Source organism: Zeus faber (genome assembly GCF_960531495.2).
Source record: "Zeus faber genome assembly, chromosome: 3".
NCBI lineage: Eukaryota > Metazoa > Chordata > Actinopteri > Zeiformes > Zeidae > Zeus > Zeus faber.
The window spans coordinates 16,573,187-16,593,467 of record NC_137190.1 but is presented as its reverse complement, the minus strand read 5'-3'; the positions used below and the strand labels follow the sequence as shown (position 1 = coordinate 16,593,467).

The 20,281-nt window shown below is 43.6% G+C and overlaps 1 protein-coding gene across 4 annotated transcripts in view; it reads left to right on the top strand.

Moving 5' to 3' along the window:
- The window catches only part of myom2b (myomesin 2b), a 42,080-nt gene that overhangs the window by 21,744 nt on the left and 55 nt on the right, over positions 1-20,281 (top strand). For all 4 annotated transcript variants that reach the window (XM_079997531.1, XM_079997529.1, XM_079997532.1 and 1 more), the window contains exons 20-39: positions 254-368; positions 1,440-1,602; positions 1,864-1,970; positions 2,642-2,686; positions 3,689-3,825; positions 4,769-4,913; positions 5,280-5,342; positions 5,842-5,909; positions 6,562-6,675; positions 6,979-7,066; positions 7,440-7,478; positions 8,213-8,318; positions 14,842-14,908; positions 15,489-15,585; positions 15,796-15,832; positions 16,768-16,790; positions 17,406-17,461; positions 17,548-17,637; positions 18,729-18,854; positions 19,387-20,281. The exon at positions 19,387-20,281 is cut by the window's right edge and continues 55 nt beyond it. In XM_079997531.1, the coding sequence (XP_079853657.1) occupies positions 254-368; positions 1,440-1,602; positions 1,864-1,970; positions 2,642-2,686; positions 3,689-3,825; positions 4,769-4,913; positions 5,280-5,342; positions 5,842-5,909; positions 6,562-6,675; positions 6,979-7,066; positions 7,440-7,478; positions 8,213-8,318; positions 14,842-14,908; positions 15,489-15,585; positions 15,796-15,832; positions 16,768-16,790; positions 17,406-17,461; positions 17,548-17,637; positions 18,729-18,854; positions 19,387-19,593 (1,893 nt within the window). In that variant the 3' untranslated portion in view covers positions 19,594-20,281. The remainder of the gene's footprint in view (positions 1-253; positions 369-1,439; positions 1,603-1,863; positions 1,971-2,641; positions 2,687-3,688; positions 3,826-4,768; positions 4,914-5,279; positions 5,343-5,841; positions 5,910-6,561; positions 6,676-6,978; positions 7,067-7,439; positions 7,479-8,212; positions 8,319-14,841; positions 14,909-15,488; positions 15,586-15,795; positions 15,833-16,767; positions 16,791-17,405; positions 17,462-17,547; positions 17,638-18,728; positions 18,855-19,386) is intronic.

Below are 20,281 nucleotides of genomic sequence, written 5' to 3'. Positions count from 1 at the left end.
GTTGATTTTTTTTTTGTGAAATTATGTGAAAGTGTCTTCCGTTTCGCTGAAAAAAAATGGACTAAATTCCATCCTGAATTAAAATTAAAAAAAGTTCATGTTTACAAAGTGCAATTAACGTGATATTTGAGCAGCATGAAAAAAGAAATGCATGCATTTGTCTGATGGTTGGTGGTGAGGGTTACACCCTCCTAACCAGTTACTGGATTCCAGTATTCCCTGTGTTAAAGTATTTTCTCACTCCGTCTTTCAGGTAGAGGGTCTGGTGGAAGGTGTGAGCTACGTGTTCCGTGTCCGAGCGGTGAACCAGGCTGGAGTCGGGGCGGCCTCCATGCCCTCAGACGCTGTGGTTGCCAGAGCTCTGCCAGGTAACTCTGGAATTAAATATTAAAATATATAGCCTGCATGCAAATTGAATCTAATAGATTTTTAAAGAAGAAAGTGAATAGTCATGATCTTTTTTCTAAATTCAGTATCCCATTTCTACTCATCCAATAAATTGTTAAGATTACAACACCAATATTACTATTGCTACTACTACTAGATAGATAGATAGATAGATAGATAGATAGATAGATAGATAGATAGATAGATAGATAGATAGACGGATAGACGGATAGACGGATAGACGGATAGACGGATAGACAGATGGATAGACGGATGGATAGACGGATAGACAGACGGATAGACGGATAGACGGATAGACGGATAGACGGATAGACAGATAGACAGATAGACAGATAGACAGATAGATATTTTTTTCATATTTACTGTGTTTGTGCTGTGTATTTTGTTTATTTTCACCCTTCATGATCTCATAATTCATATGGGAAAAATTGCTTCGACATACGACTGTTTTAACATACAACCGTTCTTATACAATGAATTACAGTCGTAAGTCGAGGTGCCACTGTACTGCTAATAATAATAATAAGAAGAAGAAGAAGAAATATAGCTGCAGGCAGCAATACACAGGGTCCAGTTTAGTCGTGTTAGATACGTATTACAGCTCTCCCAATTCTGTGCAATGTAGCATGAGTTACAATTTTTTGATTTTCTAACCACTCAGAGACATACTGTGGATTTATAAAGCTAAATGTAAATGAACTAATGTAAAGTTCATGATGTCACAAAGTGACTGAGTTCTCAATGTAACGTAATGTAATGTACATTTTTTAAATTTTCGTTGAATTTGTAAAGTTTTATCAATATTTTATGATACAAATGTAGATCGGTGTAAATCAAGCTCCACTTGGTTGTCCTGTTCCAGACACTTTAAGCCCGTTTTGGATAATCCAAACAATAACAATAGGGTAACAAATGTGTGTGTGTGTGTGTGTGTATGTGTGTGTGTGTGTGTGTGTGTGTGTGTGTGTGTGTGTGTGTGTGTGTATGTGTGTGTGTGTGTGTGTGTGTGTGTGTGTTTATGTGTGCCCCAGGTTCCCAGGAGGTTTCCTGCATGGTCGATCCAAAGTCTGGGGACATAGTTTTGTCGTTTGAGTCGTGCCAGATGAGCGAGGGCTCCAAGTTCGTCTGGAAGAAAGACTACAAAGAAATCACCGACTTCTCCAAGGGAACCGTGGTCAAGACGGAGGGCAACATGTGAGAGCGTACACACGCACACACACACACACACACACACACACACACACACACACACACACACACACACACACACACACACACACACACACACACACACACACACACACACACACACACACACACACACACAGACACACACACACACACACATATACACATGCATATCACGGTAATATTGAGTATTCCAACTGGATGTCAAGTAACTACATAAGAAAAAAATACATATTTAAATATAAATGTGATTTTATTTCTCTCTAGCTCTAAGCTGGTCTTTAAGAACGCTGATAAGGAAGACTTTGGAACCTTTTCCGTCTCCGTATCCAACACAGAAGGGGTGTCATCCAGCCACAGCATCTCAGCCGAAGGTAGAATTTACTCAACACAGTGTACGCATTGATTGTCTGAATATATATATATATATATTTATATATGTATGTATGTATGTATGTATGTATGTATGTATGTATGTATGTATGTATTATCCTATACAAGAAGTAGCCCAACTATATTCATGCCCATGTCACCACTAGCATCCATACTGCCACTTCCAGTTCCACTGCCATTACTCCCAGACTGGACATGTTCATGTATTCAGTGCATAGTCACATCTCTGTACAACAATGCAACAGCCGTTACCAAGACAAATTCCTTGTACATGAAAATGTACTTCGCCAAATAAAGACATTCTAATTCTGAATCTTAAACCAATAAACAGTCCTGCTGTGTCCCAAACATCAATAATAATAATAATAATAATAATAATAATAATAATAATAATAATAATAGTAATAATAATAATATATATAAACATATCTTTGTAATGTTTACAATGTCAATTACTGTACAGCATATATCCATCTATTTACTGTATATTAACTATCCAATAACAGTTAATTACTTTCAAATCCTTCATAATGATGGATACTTTCTATTCCTCAGATATATTCTTTAATGTATTTTCTATCTTATTATTACTGTCGTTTAAAGTGAAAAACCAAGCTAATCCCTGGATTGAAGTTCCCTCTCTGTGTTTCAGAGCTGAAGAAGTTACTGGCACTCAGCTATGACATAAGACACCCAAGTAGGTCTCCCCCTCTCTCTCTCTCTCTCTCTCTCTCTCTCTCTCTCTCTCTCTCTCGCTCCGCCTCTCCTCTATCTCTATCGCTCTCCCTCCCTCTCTCTCTCTCTCCTTCCCTCTCTCTTTACTTCTGCTCACAATCTCTCCTCTTTCACGTTCTCACTGCATCATTTTGGTTTCACTTTCTTACAATTGTGCTTTTACTCTCTCTCTCTCTCTCTCTCTCTCTCTCTCTCTCCCTCTCTCCCTCTCTCTGTACTTATTTCTTTTGTTCTGCCACTCTTTGAACCTCTCGCATGTCTTTCTTCTTTCTGGAGAAACTGCGTCTTCACCTGATCAAAAACATGTTACCTGCCTTTACATCACCTCCTTCAGCCCATCTGCGTATCACCTCTCCTCCTCCTCCTCCTCCTCCTCCTCCTCCTCCTCCTCCTCTCCTCGTTACTCCTCTCCCCCTCCCCTCTCTTTTCCGCCTCTCCCCTCTTTTGCGCTCTCCTCTCCCCTCCGCCCGCCTCCTCTCCTCCTCCTCTTCCCCTCTCCTCCATCCTCCCTCCCCTCCTCTCTGCTCCTTCTCTGTCCTCTCCTCTGCACTCTTCCCCTCACATTTCACAGTGTCTCCTCTCCTTATCTGCACTCCTTTTGCGTCCCTCCCCTCTCCTCTGCTCTCCTCCTCCCTTCTATGTCGGCTTCTGAATGACATTGATAGCACATAAACAATTTCGGCAGTCTCTTTACAGAGAGAGCTAATCAAAAAGTTGTCTTTCTTTTGCCTGGTTTCTCATTTCTTCTCTTCTCCCCTCGCCTTTTCATCTCCACCAATTCTTTGATCCTCTTTTCATACAGGGCTCCCCATTTTAAAACGATCAACAATTATGTATTTAAAGGCATAATCTCACATTGAGACGCCCGCAAAGAATGTAGAAGCAAATATTTGGAAAATATTTGACTAATCCTCCCCTCCTCTGCTCTTTTTCTTTCTTTTTCGGTGTTTCTCCCTCTCTTTAGTCATCCCTCTCAAGTCTGAGTTGGCTTACAAAATTTTGGAGAGAGGCAGAATGCGATTCTGGCTCCAGGCTGAAGAAATCTCATCCAATGTCACCTACAAGTTCTTTGCCAACAACAAAGAGCTGTGTGGAGCTGATGTAAGAGACGTTTCTGTTGAATGAACAGAGCACAAGCAGATGAATGGAAAGAACACAAATCATAGACCAGATGATACTATAACCTGAATAACAGACCAAATAATACTATAACTTTAATATTGACCTGAATATTATTATTGCATTTTAAATTCCTATTCCTCGTTTGATAACTTTTATAAGCCCATCTACATTTATTTTTTAATTAATCAATAAACAAAGGAAGGAAGGGAGGGAGGAGGGAAGAGAGGAAGGAAGGGAGGAAGGAATGAAGGGAGGAAGCAGGGAGGGAGGAAGGAGGGAGGGAGGGAGGAGGGAAGGAAGCAACGGCGGAAGGATGGGCGAAGGGAGGAATTCATCGAGGAACAGAGGAATGAAGGGAGGATGGAAGGAAAGGGGGGAGGAAGAGAAGCAATGAGGAGAGAGGAAGGCAAGGAGGAAAGAAGGAAGGAAGGAAGGAAGGAAGGAAGGTTGGGTGGATGGAAGGACAGCCACGGCAGAGAAAAGCAGGACAAAGATGGAGGTTCAAGAGCAATATCAGAAACAGGTCGCATGTAAAATAAATTAATGAAGGAGGGAGGATGGAAGGAAGAGAGAGGAAGGAATGAAGGGAGGAGGGAGGGAGGGACGGAAGGGGGCAACGGAGGAAGGATGGACGAAGGAAGGAATTTATCGAGGAACAGAGGAATGAAGGAAGGATGGAAGGAAAGGGGGGAGGAAGAGAAGCAATAAGGAGAGAGGAAGGCAAGGAGGAAGGAAGGAAGGAAGGAAGGAAGGAACGAAGAGAAGAAGGAAGGGAGGAAGGAATGAAGGGAGGGGGGAGGGAGGGAGGGAGGAATGAAGGAGGGGGATCAGATAGAACAGAAGAAGGACAGAAGGGAAAGCTAGAAAGTCGTCCGTCGGGTACTTCTCTCTCCGTCCTCCCACTCTGCCTGTCCCCCTGCAGCCCAACAAGATGAGCCACGACGTGTCCACGGGCGTCATCGAGTTCACTTTGGATCATTTCACCGAGGAGAACGAAGGGACGTTCACCTGCCAGATCACGGACGGAGGCGGCAAAGGCCAGAGCTCGCTGGTCCTGATCGGAGACGGTGAGGGGTCCGCCGCCGGCCTGGGGATTTGTTTGCCTTTTTAAAAAAAAAAAAAGGCTCTGATAAAAAGCCGGACCCCACCGCACGGATAGCCGCGGCCGATTTAGAGGTAGAAGTTCGCCTCCAAAGTGGGTCAAACAGCGGTACATTTGTAATCAAATCAAGGGGAACGGCGAAGTTAATCGATAAACATTATGCACGGCAGGGGGTGATTAATGACGTGTCAAGGTGGAAGCACTTATATGCTGGTAAATATACTCTATGATGCTCCTGTTGGAGATCATTAGCGGGGTAATTAACCAGTGTGTGTGTGTGTGTGCGTGCGTGTGTGTGTGTGTGTGTGTGTGTGTGCGCGCGTGTCTGTAGCCTTCAAGGCGGCGCTGGCGGAGGCTGACTACCAGAGGAGGGAGTACATCAGAGTGAAGGAAGGTAAGAGATCACACCGTCCTTCGCCGCCTCCTCTTGTGAACCCGAGCAGGTTCCTCTTCATTCGTCTCGCGCAAAGGCACAACAATGGCGTCTGGGAATGGAACTCAGGACCCCGGCGGGATAGAGGGTAGTTTATCATGACAAAAGGCAAAGATAGACTTGTTTCTCCTGGCTCCGCTCATTGTAGTTGGACTCAAAACACACAGCCTGCAGTGAACACTCCATTTTGGGTGCTTGGTTGGAAAATAACAATTTTTCTTGCGGTGCATATACAGTATAATATATTCCAAATAACTTATTTATTATTGGAATATAGGATCGAGTCGACCCTGCAAATTATTTGAATATTTGAATATTTGATATTGAAGGAGAGTTTTGGACGTTTTTCAGCCCAGGCTGAAAAATGCCCCACCAACATTTTAATAAGACCTGGGTTTGAATAGAAGCAAAGCCGTTTGTTAGGAATGACGAAGCTTCCCCCGCCGCCGCCTCCCCACAGGACCCCACTTCAGCGAGTTCCTCACGGTTAAGGTTGGAGACGACTGCTCCGTCACTCTGGTCTGCAAGGTAAACACGCACACATGCACGCATGCACGCATGCACGCATGCACGCAGACACACACACACACACACACACACACACACACACACACACACACACACACACACACCCACCCAGACTCACACTAACCTGATGCTGACAATCTAACAATCTCTGCCTCGAGGGGATCATAGACACGTATTTAAGGGCTCAACAGCTTTCTCCCCAAAGACATAAGAGTGTGTGCATGTACTGAATATTGTACTTAAAAACGAGCTTAAGAGTGCTTTAAGAATAAGCTGTTATTGAGTGAGTGATGAGTTAATCATTAGCAAACTGCCAAATGACACTATCAAATTACAGTATTTTATAATACTATTTAGATATTTGGAGACTTACATTTCCTCGAGAGGTTTATCAGTTAATGAATTGACTGGGCTTCATGTTTTACCATTTGTTACCATATTTAACTATGTTACTTTCAACAAACTGTATATATAATGAAATAAAATAAATCTATAATTTAAAAGATTCATTTAATTAAAAAATATAAATAATAATAATAATACAAAAATACACAAAATATTTGTTTAACTCATTTAAAATGTATTTAAAAATATATATTTAATGTAAATTATTTAAAAGAATCTCATTAAATATAAATATTTTTCACTCCAGGTGGCAAACCTGAAAAAGGAATCTGAATTCCACTGGTTTAAAGAAGATACCGAGATTATCCCCGACGTGAAACCTGACCTGGGGTCAGGAGTCTGCAAACTGCCCATTAAGCTGGTGAGTTATATTCCAAATATCAGCATGAATTTGAAGTTAATCACATTATTAGCATAACTGGTCTGGCTCGATCTGGTGTCAACGGACTGCCAATGCAGTTACTATTTATCTGTTCTCGATTTACATTTTAATGTTACCCTCTCTTCAATATTGGGAATTTACGATAATATATTTATGGTTTCCGTTTGGGGAATTGAAGAACTAAATTAGTCATTTTAGGATGAGAAACCTAATTCAACTGTTAGATGAGGATGTTGATTATAAAATAAATTATAACTCGCTTGACCTCTTTGTCGCTGGAAGTTTTCCATGAAGACAGCCGGAATATACAAGGCCACCATCAGCGACGAGAGAGGAAAAGACATGAGCCAGATCGACATCTCCGGAAAAGGTAAAAAAACGCACCCATCACCGATTTGCAACTAACTCGTGTTACTACTTTGAGTGTCCTTGAATGACCATGATTGACCAGCTGAACGAAAGATGAATAAGTTACAAATTAATTTTTCAAGATCTATTTTACTTTTTGACACTTTTTTTTACTTTTAAAATGTTTGACACAATTGAGTTGTATTGAAAAGAAAATGATTACCAGCCTATTTCTAACAATAAACTATCGACAAAACTAACAATAAACCAACAATAAAATATATGGAAAAAAAAATAAAAATTACGAATGAAACTACTTTGCACCTGGAGCCCAGTTGTAAGGGGACAACTTTTATTGATCCCTAAGTCTGTCTCTGCTTCTCTCTTCGTCTCAGTGTTTGACGAGGTCATCAACAAGATTAACCAGCTGGCTGGTAGGTGGCACACACACGCACACACACGCACACACGCACACGCACACACACACACACACACACACACACACACACACACACACACACACACACACACACACACACACACACACACACACACACACAGCTCTAGCCTCATCCCAGTTCTGTCTCGTCTATTCCTCACACATCTATACCAACCGCACCACACACGCTGAGTGTTTTTCGGAGCGTGGTGGGGTATTTTCAGGATGTATTTGGTTCATCATGTCGTCCCGTCACGAGGGGAAAACATTTCCGCAGCTCTGCAGCAGCGTTTTGCTGTGACACACCATCGCTACGGGTCCTTAACTGTGATTCAATCGTCTCTGCCTCGTCCCAGTGCAGCTCACAAATACACTCCACAGAAATCCACCAGAGAAACACGATCAAATGCACACATTTAAAGGGTAAACACAGGGGTAGTGCTGATTATTGATGAATCATAAATAAATAAAAAGGCTCTGGCGATGTTTTTTTGCTTATGCCATCTTGCTTCCCCAGCACAGTTAAACCAGCCGGTGCAAAATGGAATAAAAAATAACCTTACCTTGCAAACTACTATGGATCACAGTGTGATTTGTATTTGTCTTGATTTGTCAATTAATTATGCATGGAAAATAAGTCTGTACCACAGTGACTATATAGAAAAGACATATCTGGAGCCGTTTTCAAATGTGCTCTCTAGTTAGTTTTCATATCATGTCCTTCACTAGGTGCCAGCGCAGCAGAGCTGGTGATAAAGTCCACAGCTACAGGCATCCAGATGCAGTGCCACTTGAAATACTACACCTCAGAGATGAATATCACCTGGATGCACAGGTAGGGACCACCGCTACCAGAGGAGCAGCAGCGGGTTTGGTTCAGCAATAAATACCTTATTTTCACAACAAACAGCAACATTTCTGTGCTTAATCAAGATTGATCTCACATATAAATAACATGTTGACATTTCATCAGAAGCTTATACTTTTTCCATGTTCAGTTCAATTAAATTCAGTGCACCACAGCACCAGTGTATATGACTTAAAAGAGCATAGCATATTTTAGTGTAAAATGTTAAAATGACGCCAAAAACAGTTGTAGGATAAAAATAGTACAAAATTGAAAATGCTCAAAAGTAAATATAGACTTAAAAATTAAAAAACAAGTTCATAACTTGGTGGCAGGTGTCTATTATTCACATTTCGGTAAATAAAGCCTTATATTAATAAAAATCTGTTGCTTGGAATATTAAGTTCTGTACTAATTCTTCTCATTATGTCTGTTTCTATTAATCGGTCTTTGGAGATTTATTTCATAGCACTGTGTTTGATTTCACTAAAATTGGAACCTTCTCACAGTCCACGTTGCTTCTAAACAATGCGAAAGAGGTTTTACTTCAGCTAAAAGCCCTTTTTAACGGACCGGAGTCTCAATTTGGCCCTGACAGGCTGTGATTGGGCCACTAGGGCATCCATCATAAGGCCCACCTCCCATACTTCCTCTTTGCTCATTCAGCTCTCCGCTGCAAACCCTCCCTACGAAAAGAGGAAAAAAAGAAGGAATTATGTCGTCTGCTGTCACCCACACTCAGCCATTATGCGTCCGCTGTCTCGGCAATGCTCACGTGGAAGCGGCACTCGCGGATCCGTTCTTCTGCATCGACTGCATGACTCGGAGTCATCCGCCACTGGGCCAACATCTTCGGCCCCCACCCAGCCGCACCCGTACTACTCAAGGGCCTACAAGCGTCTTGGGTGAGGGTGAAGAAGGAGGAAACGGCCTCCCCCCGTCCTCAGGCCTTGTTTCGAGGCCGTGCTCTCCCGCCTCTCTTGATCTCCCTCAGCATCTGTGTCAGGTGGAGCTGGAGGAGTTGGACTCGGAGTGCCCATTGGGTCTCCGAGGAGGAGCCAGTTCAGGAGGCACAAGGTGCTGCTCACAAACCATGTATGTGGTGTTTGGATGGGATGGTTTGAGCAGCCACATCTGATGCTCGTTGGTTGGGGTAACGGGCGGGAGGTTAAACACCCCATCCACACACACACTCAGTGAAGGAGCCCTGTCATGACATGTACCATCTGCTCCTGGCTCATTCCACCTAGCCTCCTCGCGACAATAAACTGCAGTCTACAACCCATTGCCGTCTGTGTCTCTGTGCCGGAGGGCCCTGGAAACGCCACTCTGCTGGTGTGTGGCAGGCAACCACAGTGAGGTTGTCTTGGGGTGCTCTACAGAAGACGCGCTCTCCAATCCAGGCGTTCAACCGGTGGTCAACCCTGGACTAGGAGCTGGAGTTGGGCTCCTTGGCTTTTCCCTCCCTAGAGGAATCGGTAGCTGCCAACCTGTGTGCCCCTCACTCAGCGTGGAAAAGCCTCAGCGTGTCCAAGGCATGTCGTGACAGTTCCACTGGCTGAAAAGTCATAAGCAGCACCACCTATGGCTAAATCTGTCACAGATCTCTGAGCAAGAGAAAAACAGGCTCCTGGATGATCAGGGGAAAGGGCCTTTCCGGGCCCATTGTGGACACCATCACCCAGAAATTTGAACGCCAGACCCGGCCCCACGTTGCGGGCCCCATTAGAGATCCGGTTAATCGTGGGAACAGGAACCACACTGCCCCCAAGTCCCTCGAGTGCCCAGAGCGGACCGGCTCTGGCCCAGGAGACGGTATAAGGGGGGCTGGAACAGGAATCCTTTCCACCGTCGTCAGCAGCTGCAGGCTTTAGCGGTGAGAGGCAGAAAGACGTGGAGGACCACTACAGAGAGGGGATTCATGCTGCTGGACCTTCTGCTGGACCTCTAGTTTCAGCGAAAAAGACATTCTACTGTACCAAGTCCCGTGCCAACAAAAGCCGTGCGGTTAATATACACAATGTAATTTCCCCTCTCCTTCACTCAAGTGTGTTTTCCCAGTGTGTTTATCGAGGCCCCCTGTCCATTCAGAGGCATGTGCTTCATGGTCCGAGACAAAAATGTGCCCAAAGCCTCATGTGAGGCCTGGGCATGTCATCAAACACATGATCACAGGTGTGAGCCTCCCTGCCCAGAAAATGCGGCCGGAGGCTCATTTTGTGGTTGAGTCCGCCCTGGTGTCATCGCTACCAGAAACCAGAGCATGCCTCTTGGCTTGTGTGAGATATGGAGACAGGCATGCGTCAAACTGTGTTTGCTGGAGTCACACTGACGAAGTCTTGTACTCAACGTCCTTCATCCTGAAACAGGAAATTCGGGCCTTGCTGAAGAAGGGCGCCATTTGCATTGGACAGAGAGAGAAACAGCTTTTTTTTACAGCAGATATTTACTCATTTCATCCAAAGACAGCTCTTTTCTGAGACCAATTCTGGACCTGAGAATTTTAAACAGAACATTGAGAAAGCTCTCGCTTTGAATGTTAACACACTGTCACCTGTTCAAGAGGTGGGGTCGTAGAAGTCCCCACTGCTACTGGCACTAGACTCAGCAAAATGTGTGGGAAATCTGGCCTCAGTGTCTGTCCACCAGTCCTGCTTGGTGTTTTCCACTGACAATCAGAGGGTTACGTTGAAATCCGAAGGTCCTTCTGGGCCTGATGGCGGCTGTCCCACTGGGTCTGTTCAGGATGAGGCCCCTGCAATGCTGATTTAAAACAGTGGGTGTGTCCATCCAGAGACCTCTCCCAAGTGCTGATCATTACATGGGAGTGTTGAAACGGCCTTAAGTTTTGGCTGACCCTCGGCATCCTCGTCAAAGGGGTCCGGCTGGGTCCGGTGACACTGTGTGGTGATAAAAAACAATGCTTCCCTGTAAGGCTGGGGCTCTGTATGCAAGGGCCGTATGGTCAGCAGGCACTGGCGGGCCCAGGAGACCCGGCACATGAATCCGTTGGAGTTGAAGGCAGTCCGATTGGCGGACTGTGGGTGAGGGGACACAACATCCTGATACGTTCTGACAACACCGCGACTATTGCTTATATCAATCAGGGTGGTGTCTGCTTCCTAGCCATGCATCAGGTGGCGTCAAGGATTTTGTTGTGGGGCCATTCCCACCTGTGTTCCCTGGAATTATCTCACCTTCAGAGCAGGCAAAACCCGGGAGCGGACTTATTATCAAGGGGACAGCTGCATGCTTAGGAATGGAGCATTCATCCGCTGGTCATAGATGTTATCTGGTGTCGAAGGTAGATCTGTTCGTTAGACACGGCTCATTGTCCTCTATGGTACTCCATTCAGAAAGACGGCATCCCCTTGGGCCACGATGCCCTGGCTTACCGCTGGCCTTAGACTAGACTGACTGGCCTTCTCTCCCCTCCCAGTGTTGCAGCAGGTGCTGGACAAGGTAAGGTAGGACAGGGTGGTTCTTTGGGCCCCTTGGTGACCGACACAGACTTGGTCCCTCCTCGTGGGTGCTTCCTCTTTGGTCGCAAGTCCTGATGCAGGCAGCGGGGGAAATCTTCCATCCCGTTCCCCACAAGTAGAAACTGGTCGCCTGTAATAGCCGGTCCCATGAGTGGGATCGGGTGTTGGCATGCATACAGAGTTATGCTATGTGATTGGGAGTGGTTATGGTCTGGTGATATAAGCTCAGCTGTATGCGAAATCCCCACCCATGAGCATTGTGGTGGGTCTGGTGGGGTGGTAATATAATTTACCTCTGTACCGTATGGATGGGCTCTTATATGCTGCGATTTGGGTTCGAGGTCACATCTGCCAGTTGGTCTTAGAATGGACAACCTGGACCCTGGGGTCTATGTCTCTGCCTTTGGGGGCTTGCATAGCAAACATCGGTTCTGACCTCATAGACAGTGAGGGTTGGGGGTATACAATATGGCATAGTAACAACTCGAGTTTGAAATAAAGTAGAAATTTTGGGTTGTTGAGACTTGTTGGTTGTAAATGCAGGAGGGTGCTTAGCAAGGTACATGCAATAAAAAAGAACAAATACAACAATGCTCTATTTCATTAAGAGAAGCTCCATTTGTTTGTCTTGAAGGATTTAACCAGATACTAATAATAGTATTGTACCTGTGAGAGAAAGTGCGTCATGACAATGATAAAAATCGGAAATAAATCACTGAGAAGCTACTGAGCACAGCAGATCACAACACTTTTCTCCTCGTTCCATCCTATCAAAGACGTTACATGGAAAGGAGTGGCTTTTAAAGCTGTAAATCCTGCTGATAAGGGGTTTTGAATGCACAGATTGGAAGTCGTTCTCCCAAAATGTCTCCCTGGAGGAAGCTGAAGAGGCGGCGACTGGCAATAGAAACATCTGTGAGGAAACTAATGGACCGTCCCAAAAAGTGAAGGTGTTTATAAACAATAACCTGCATAACAAAGGACCTTTAAAGAACATTTAATGAGAGGTAAAGGGGCTTTTCGATCGGGGGGTGGAGCAGAGTCGCAAATCATTCCAAAAAACTCAACAAACAAATTCGAGAGGCAAACGGGAAGGGTAAAAAGAAAAGTTGAGTATTATCTGTATTTCAACGAGGCAGCAGGATTTTGCAGAAATTCTACAGAGATTCTATAGTTAACCGGTGACAAGAGATATTAACAATTTTGGCTATTGATAAGGTGTTTATATGAGCAACCTAGCATTATCAGGTGGCTCAATGTTTTTGTTTGTTTAATATCTCACTCAAGGACCAAACTGTACATGCCAGCCCTGGAAATCATCCATCAAATCCCCTATGGGCTTCCAAAAATTGTTATGCCGAGGCTGCCCATAGAAGACTAAGCTCAGGCAAAGGACTACATACACTGCATTTATATACTTAATTTGTCTCTAATAAACTGCTGTGTGGTTTAGCAATTAACTTGAGTTGAGTGAGTAGATATATTTCATAAAAAATATGAAAACATGTAAAACAATGAAAAAAAATGAATTCTATAAAATATTAATTTTGCTGCGGCAATTCCTTCCAGAACCCAAAGGGGGCCGCAGACCTCCGTTTGGGAAGCCCTGCCTCATGCACTGAAAAGAACAACACAACAGTACATAATCACGTCAGACGTTAATTACAATAATCCTGAATTTCCCCATATTGATTAATAAGGTGTTATCTTAACAGACCTTATAAGGATAAAATGTTTTCAATCTGGTGCTTTACAGATTACACTGGCTCCTCAAAGGATATGAGTTGTTGGAGGTGCTATCGTGATACAGCTCCACCCGATTAGTATTTTTGTTGATTGGTATTTTTCGGCCCATTTAAAAGCCTCCAAACCACCTTTAATGTCTCTACAACTGATGGAACCAGATGGTTCCTTGTGTAATGACATTTCTTACCCAAAACCCGGAAAAAGAGGCTGTTGGGAGGATCTGGATTGAACCGTGGTTTTCGACATCTCCAACCTCCGGGGACACATTTCCATCCGTTTGAAACCAGTTTCAACCCATAGTAGTAACTTCCAACGGTAATATCTCCACTGCGGCATCTTGACAGAACGACAGAAGGCGTGGGAGCCGTACAAATACGTGGGCGCCATCTTCAACAACAACCTGACCTTTTGCAGACAACTGTCTTCAAGCCCGTGCCAAATTTCAGTCAAAGCCGGGTTTCCTTTCTTTTTTGCTTGGTTTGTCTTAACAAACCCAGGAGACTGAATGTGGATCAGTCGGGCTGCGGTGCATTTTTTTTTTTTTTACACCCGCTGCTTCCATTCAGTCGTATTAACCTTGAGCTTTGTTCTCAAAAACGTCTGTGAGATTAAGATGGAAAGGGGGCGATATGGCAGGGAAGGGAAATCACTGGGGGAAACAGCAAAGGACCGTCAGGGTGCATTTATGCCGAGTGCACAATCAAGACAAGAGAATTGGAGCAGCTGAAACACCACTGGCCACTAACTAGCTCACATTACTGGAAGAAGTAAGTGTTACTGTAAAAAAATATATATCTCATGTGAATATATAGAGATAAATAGATCGGTAGATATTGGGATGTATCTTGCCCAAGAAATGAAGAGAAATATAATTAGATGGAGAGAAGGATAGAGGGGTGGTAAAGACCTACTACTCTACTTTTCAATTATTTAGAGAACAGAAATGATGGTGATTTGAAATTCTAAGCTCTCCCACAATGTGTGTGTGTGTGTGTGTGTGTGTGTGTGTGTGTGTGTGTGTGTGTGTGTGTGTGTGTGTGTCGTGTGTGTGTGTGTGTCGTGTGTCGTGCATGAAGGACAGAGATGGATGAAGAGATTTTCGTCCCCAGGCTTACCATTAGGCGACCATGTAAACATGATTTTCCATTACCCCTGAAACGTCTTCACATACCTGCCTACATACATGTTCTCTCTCTCTCTCCCTCTCTCTCTCTCTCTCTCTCTCTCTCCCCCCCTCTCCGTCTCCCCCTCCCTCTCTCTCTCCTGTCATCCCCTCTCCTCAGTGAGTCCAAGCTTTCTCACAGTGAGAAGAGTATGATTGGAGGAAGTCCCTCGATGGCTACGATGGAGGTATGATGTTAGATGTACGGTATGATTTACGTGATGGTGTATAAGGTTCCCAGACACAGGCTGTGAGTTGTACCACTTAACATCTGTTGGAATGTCCCAAGATGATATGCCAATGTAATCACAAAGCAACAATGAAATCTAACCATTAATATTAGGGATGCACCACACGGGCAACAGAAATTGATGTGGTGCTCGTCTGAAATAGCGCACCGGTTTCTTATAATTGTATATATATATATATCATTCTTATAAAAGTAAAATTATTATTATCAGAATTATATCAAATGATAAAAAAACAAAAAACCTCAACCATTATGTTCTGATGCTGGTAAGAGGTTTACAGTTTTTACGATAATATCATATACATGATTTATATACATGATTGACATATACTGTATATATATTTATATAGTTGTAAAAAGTATCTATCTATCTATCTATCTATCTATCTATCTATCTATCTATCTATCTATCTATCTATCTATCTATCTATCTATCTATCTATCTATCTATCTATCTATCTATAAGTTGGCTGGGTGCACAGAGAAAGTGAATAAATGCAGATTGATTTGATTGACAGATTATCGAGCCGTCAGAAAAAGACAAAGGAATGTACTCCATCATCATCGCCAACCTGGAGAACACAAACAAACGCACAATAGACCTCAGCGGAGACGGTAGGAGCACACACACACACACACACACACACACACACACACACACACACACACACACACACACACACACACACACACACACACACACACACACACACACACACACACACACACACTAATGAAAAATACACATAACCAAGATATATTAGATAACACGTTTGTGAACATTGAAAGTGAAAAGCTCTTTTTTCCCCTCTCTCTCTCTTTCAGTTTATGAAAAAGCCTACGCGGAGTTCCAGCAGCTCAAGTAAGACCATTTTCCCCCGAAAGAAAGAGAGAAAGAAAGACAGGATGAATCCATCTGTTGATGTTCATTGGTTTGTGAATCCACTCTACTACGTTTTCAAAGGGAGAATCTGGCCAATTCCCGCTTCTCATTAAGATTCAAAGCGGCCATTGTGTCGCCAATTCAGCGAGCACATCCAACCCGGTCAAAGCTCCCTCTAGCTTTCCATTGTGCATCAGAATGGTAAAAAAAAAGGAGGACGCAGGGAGGAGAGAAAGAAAGCGCTTTCCCCGCAGCCATCTGGACCTCATGCTGACCTCCACCAACCCTTAATGATCCTCCCCAAACTAGCATTTGGTTCCGTGTACAACGTTATTATGTCGCCCTAAATCCAGAGCGTTCTGTCACTAATACCGACTGAAAACTGAACAGAATATTGATTGTATTCATACACAGCAGCGGGAAATAAATAAATAAAATAAAAAAGGCTGCTCCCAGCAGTCCAGGCTGCTGAGGGCTGCGCTGCCTCTGCCAAGATCTGGAGAAATACTGCATCTGCACTTCTTACTATAAGGTAAAAAATGCAATAAAAGAAGAAAAAAAATAAAATAAATAAATGAAGTAAAAGCATCATTCTTCCCCGTAAATTCAAACCACCAAGGGCATGGAATTTGGAGCCGTGGCCAACAAATCAATACAACATTAAGCTTACTTTGCAGCTTAGTGAAAAAAACAAAAAAAAAACAACAAACCTTGAAGGAACGTCAGAAAGGAAACAGCCCACCAGCCTCTCTCCCAGCAAGTATTGGTTTTTAAATATTGGTAGCTGAAGTTTGACCACACACATACAATTTCCGGTTCCGTTGGTGGCTTTCGTTACTTTCAAACGGTGTAAGAAAAGGGATTGTTTCGGGGATGAGGGCCCTCTGATTTTGACTTTTTTGATTGTGTTTCAGGGCCGAGGCCTACGCTGAGAAGAGTGAGTCTCTCTCTCTCTCTCTCTCTCTCTCTCTCTCTCTCTGTTTCTCTGTTTCTCTCTCTGTTTCTCTCTCTCTCTCTTTGTTTCCTCCTCAACACCTCTCACCTATTACTGTTTCTTCGCATCCATCTATCCAATTACCTAGTCGCTGTCGTTACTATTCCGGTCCACCTCCTTACTTTAGCGGTGTTCTTCACTTCCACATCATTCTTCCTTCCTGTCAACTTATATATATCAGAATCTGTCAAAATAACGCTGTTACAGCAATACATCGAAATAAAGCTGTAAACATTCAGTAATAACATAGTAATAATGTATTCCTTATAAACCTATACCTATAATTGATCCTGTGCCGAGAGCTGCACTTTGTATATTCTGTATATTTTCATGTATATATATATATATAGAATTTTTGGGCTATTTTTGTATTTTTGCCTATCTTTCGTTTTTGCTTGTTTTATGTTAATCGTCTGCACAGAAATTGACCAATCCTTACCACGACATATTCCTCATTTATGAAAAATATAACTGGCCAAACAAATCGATTCTGATTCCGGTAACGCTGAAAAGTCTTAAGGGTCTGGGAATAACGCTGGATGGGTTTTTGTTTTCCAGACCGTGGTAAGGTGGTGGGAGGACTTCCTGATGTGGTCACCATTATGGAGAAGAAGGTAGCGTGCAGGTGTGGGGGTTGACGTGCTCAATTCTAATCAGTCTCTTCCGGACTCACACGTTCTATATTTTCCTCCATCTGCAGACCCTGAGCCTGACCTGCACAGTGTGTGGAGACCCCAAGCCCCAGGTCTCCTGGCTGAAGAACGGCGCAGAGGTGGAGCCAGATGATGAGGTGACCGCAGCCACACATCCTGGGAGACGGCTCCTGAAAGCCGATCATCTCCCTGTTTTATTTGTGCAAAGTTTTATAAAAAAAAAAAAAGGATTACATACTGCATGTTCCTATACGATCTGGACACCTAAATAATATTCAGAAACACCACAGTTCCAGGAGAAACTCATGAAGAAGGCGTTTAAGAAATCTATTCTCAGCGGAGGAGAATATAAACAGATATGGCTTTCTAGGTGGCATTTTTTTTTATTCCACAAATGGACAAACCAAAAGCCAAAACACAAGAGGTCACTTTATTCATCTCTGTTCATTACCTTTATTTATCCAGGAATAATACGTTCTGCCGTGACACCCAGGATCCTACATACTGTGACTATCAACTCCAAATTTGGGCGGAACTACTGCATTTTTTTTTTTTTTTTGTCCTCAAGGGTGAAAATTAATTTTTGTCGTGCTACGAAGTGGAACACAAAACGAGCGCCGTTTTTGTTTGGATTTTCTGCCACATTTGCGCTGGTGTTTAAGGGGTTTTACTGCGGTTGTGCCGGTGGTGTGGCAAGGTGTGACTTACAGGTTATTGGGACTTCAGTACATGATTTTTCAACGGTTTACTTCAAAATGAACTCCACCCCATTCTGAAAAACACACACTTCACGTTGTTTTTTGTGACTCTGCTTTGAGTTGTTATCAGGGAGAGACACGCCAAGATTCCATCTTGTTCTTGAATGGACTCTGAGCTTCTTTTTTTTTTTGCTTCACTGCATTTGCATTTCTTACCTATATATAATTACTAATGCAACTTGCATCACGGTTTGCGCTTCACAGCATATAATTAATAAAGTCACACGATATTTTCAGTACAACATCAGCACCTCAGTACCCAGAAACATCCTGAAAGTGTGTTTTGGCCTCATAATGTGGCAGAAGTTCTGGTAGACGATCATTTCCCTTTCATCAACAGAGACCGACAGCGCGGTGCGGTTGAGATTAAAGATGGCCGCCTAATACATATAGAGATGGGCCACAATCCCGCAAAGCGCCGCCGCGCCATTATCCGGTGACACCGTGTTTTTATGTACTCTCTGCTCCAGCACGTGGTTTCCCTGGACCAGGGAAGGTTTGCCAGCTTCACCATCAAAGGCGTCTCCATGGACGACTCTGGCAGATACGCCATGATCATCCAGAACAAATACGGGGGAGAGTCCGTGGACATAGTGGTGAGCATCGCTGCCGCACGTGCACGTACACGACTGAAAACAATCAAAAGAGGATGTACCGGATGCGAACCGAATGTTGATGCCGGGAGCCAGGTGGTTTTGCTGTCAGATGTCGTTCGAGACTCAGTGTTTGGTTTGCTGATCGCTACACCGGCGAGAAATGATTTGCCTTACTGATTTGCTTAATCAGTGTTGCATTTCACATGGAGTTGAAGTTGGAGTTGGACAGATGTATTTAGACCTTTTCAGTAAAAGTACAAATACCCTGACACAAAATTGCCCGAGTATCCCTTTAAGTGAAAAGAATAAGCACTTAAATGTATTAAAAGTATAAAAAGAAATTGGTCTGGCAATTACAGAGATTGTTTGCATCTTATGACTTATCCAAAGCCATAGAGATGTAAAAAGAAACAAACACCAAAGGCAGTCAACTTATCCATGATAACAAACTGATGTTTTTGTCGGACGAATTTATCAACAAATGTGCCTGTATGTCCTCCATGAGCACCACCCGTCCTCCTTCTCTCTCCAGGTCAGCGTTTACCGCCACGGGGAGAAAATGCCAGAGGCCAAGCCGACCCTGAGCCCCAAAACCATCATCCCTCCCAAACTCCCCATCGAGATGCCTCAGCCCAAGGCCGCAGCCCCAAGCCCCGCCCCCTCTGCCCCAAGCCCCGCCCCTCCCAAAGCCCCCGGAGGGCGTGGTGTGAAAAGCCCCACCCCCAGCCGGAGAAAGTAAACAGTAGACGTGTGTAGAAGGATGTGTAATTCCTTTATTTAAGCCTTTGTTTGCCTGACAAAAATCAGATCCAAACGTTCAATCTAATTTTAACCGGCTGACAACCGAGCAGAATCAGGGAAAAGCCCGTCACCGGAAAAAGATTTGTGCTCAAACACAATCTGTCTAAACACAATCTATCAGAGCTCTGGTCTCATTAATGGGCAGTACTCGTATTCAAGTAGGAAATAATAGATTAAAAAAAATTGTATGGCTCTACTGAGTTTGAAAGCCAACAATTTAGAAAATTTCCAAAACTGTATTATTGAAAAAAAAAAAAAATCAATTTTCGATAATAATACATTTTACCACATGTTGTTCTTTTTGGGCTCGGCACAGGTTTTTCAAATGTTAGAAGTGTCAAAAAACATCATGATATCAGAAGCCAAGTAGTGGCTGGAAGACAGACGTGGATGACAACTGAATAACAATCAATGATCAAAAGTTTTCAAGCGACTAGGAGGGATTGGAATTGGGGCCTCGGAAAGACGGCGTTGAAGGCTCATCCGGAAAGGCTGTGACAGTATAATACCAAACCCCAGCATTGTGAGAGGCCCGAGCGAGAGCGTCGGTTGCCAAACGGAAAAACCTCCATAAAAATGTGCCGTCAGTAAAAGCTGTCAAATCAAACTCTCTCTCTCTCTCTCTC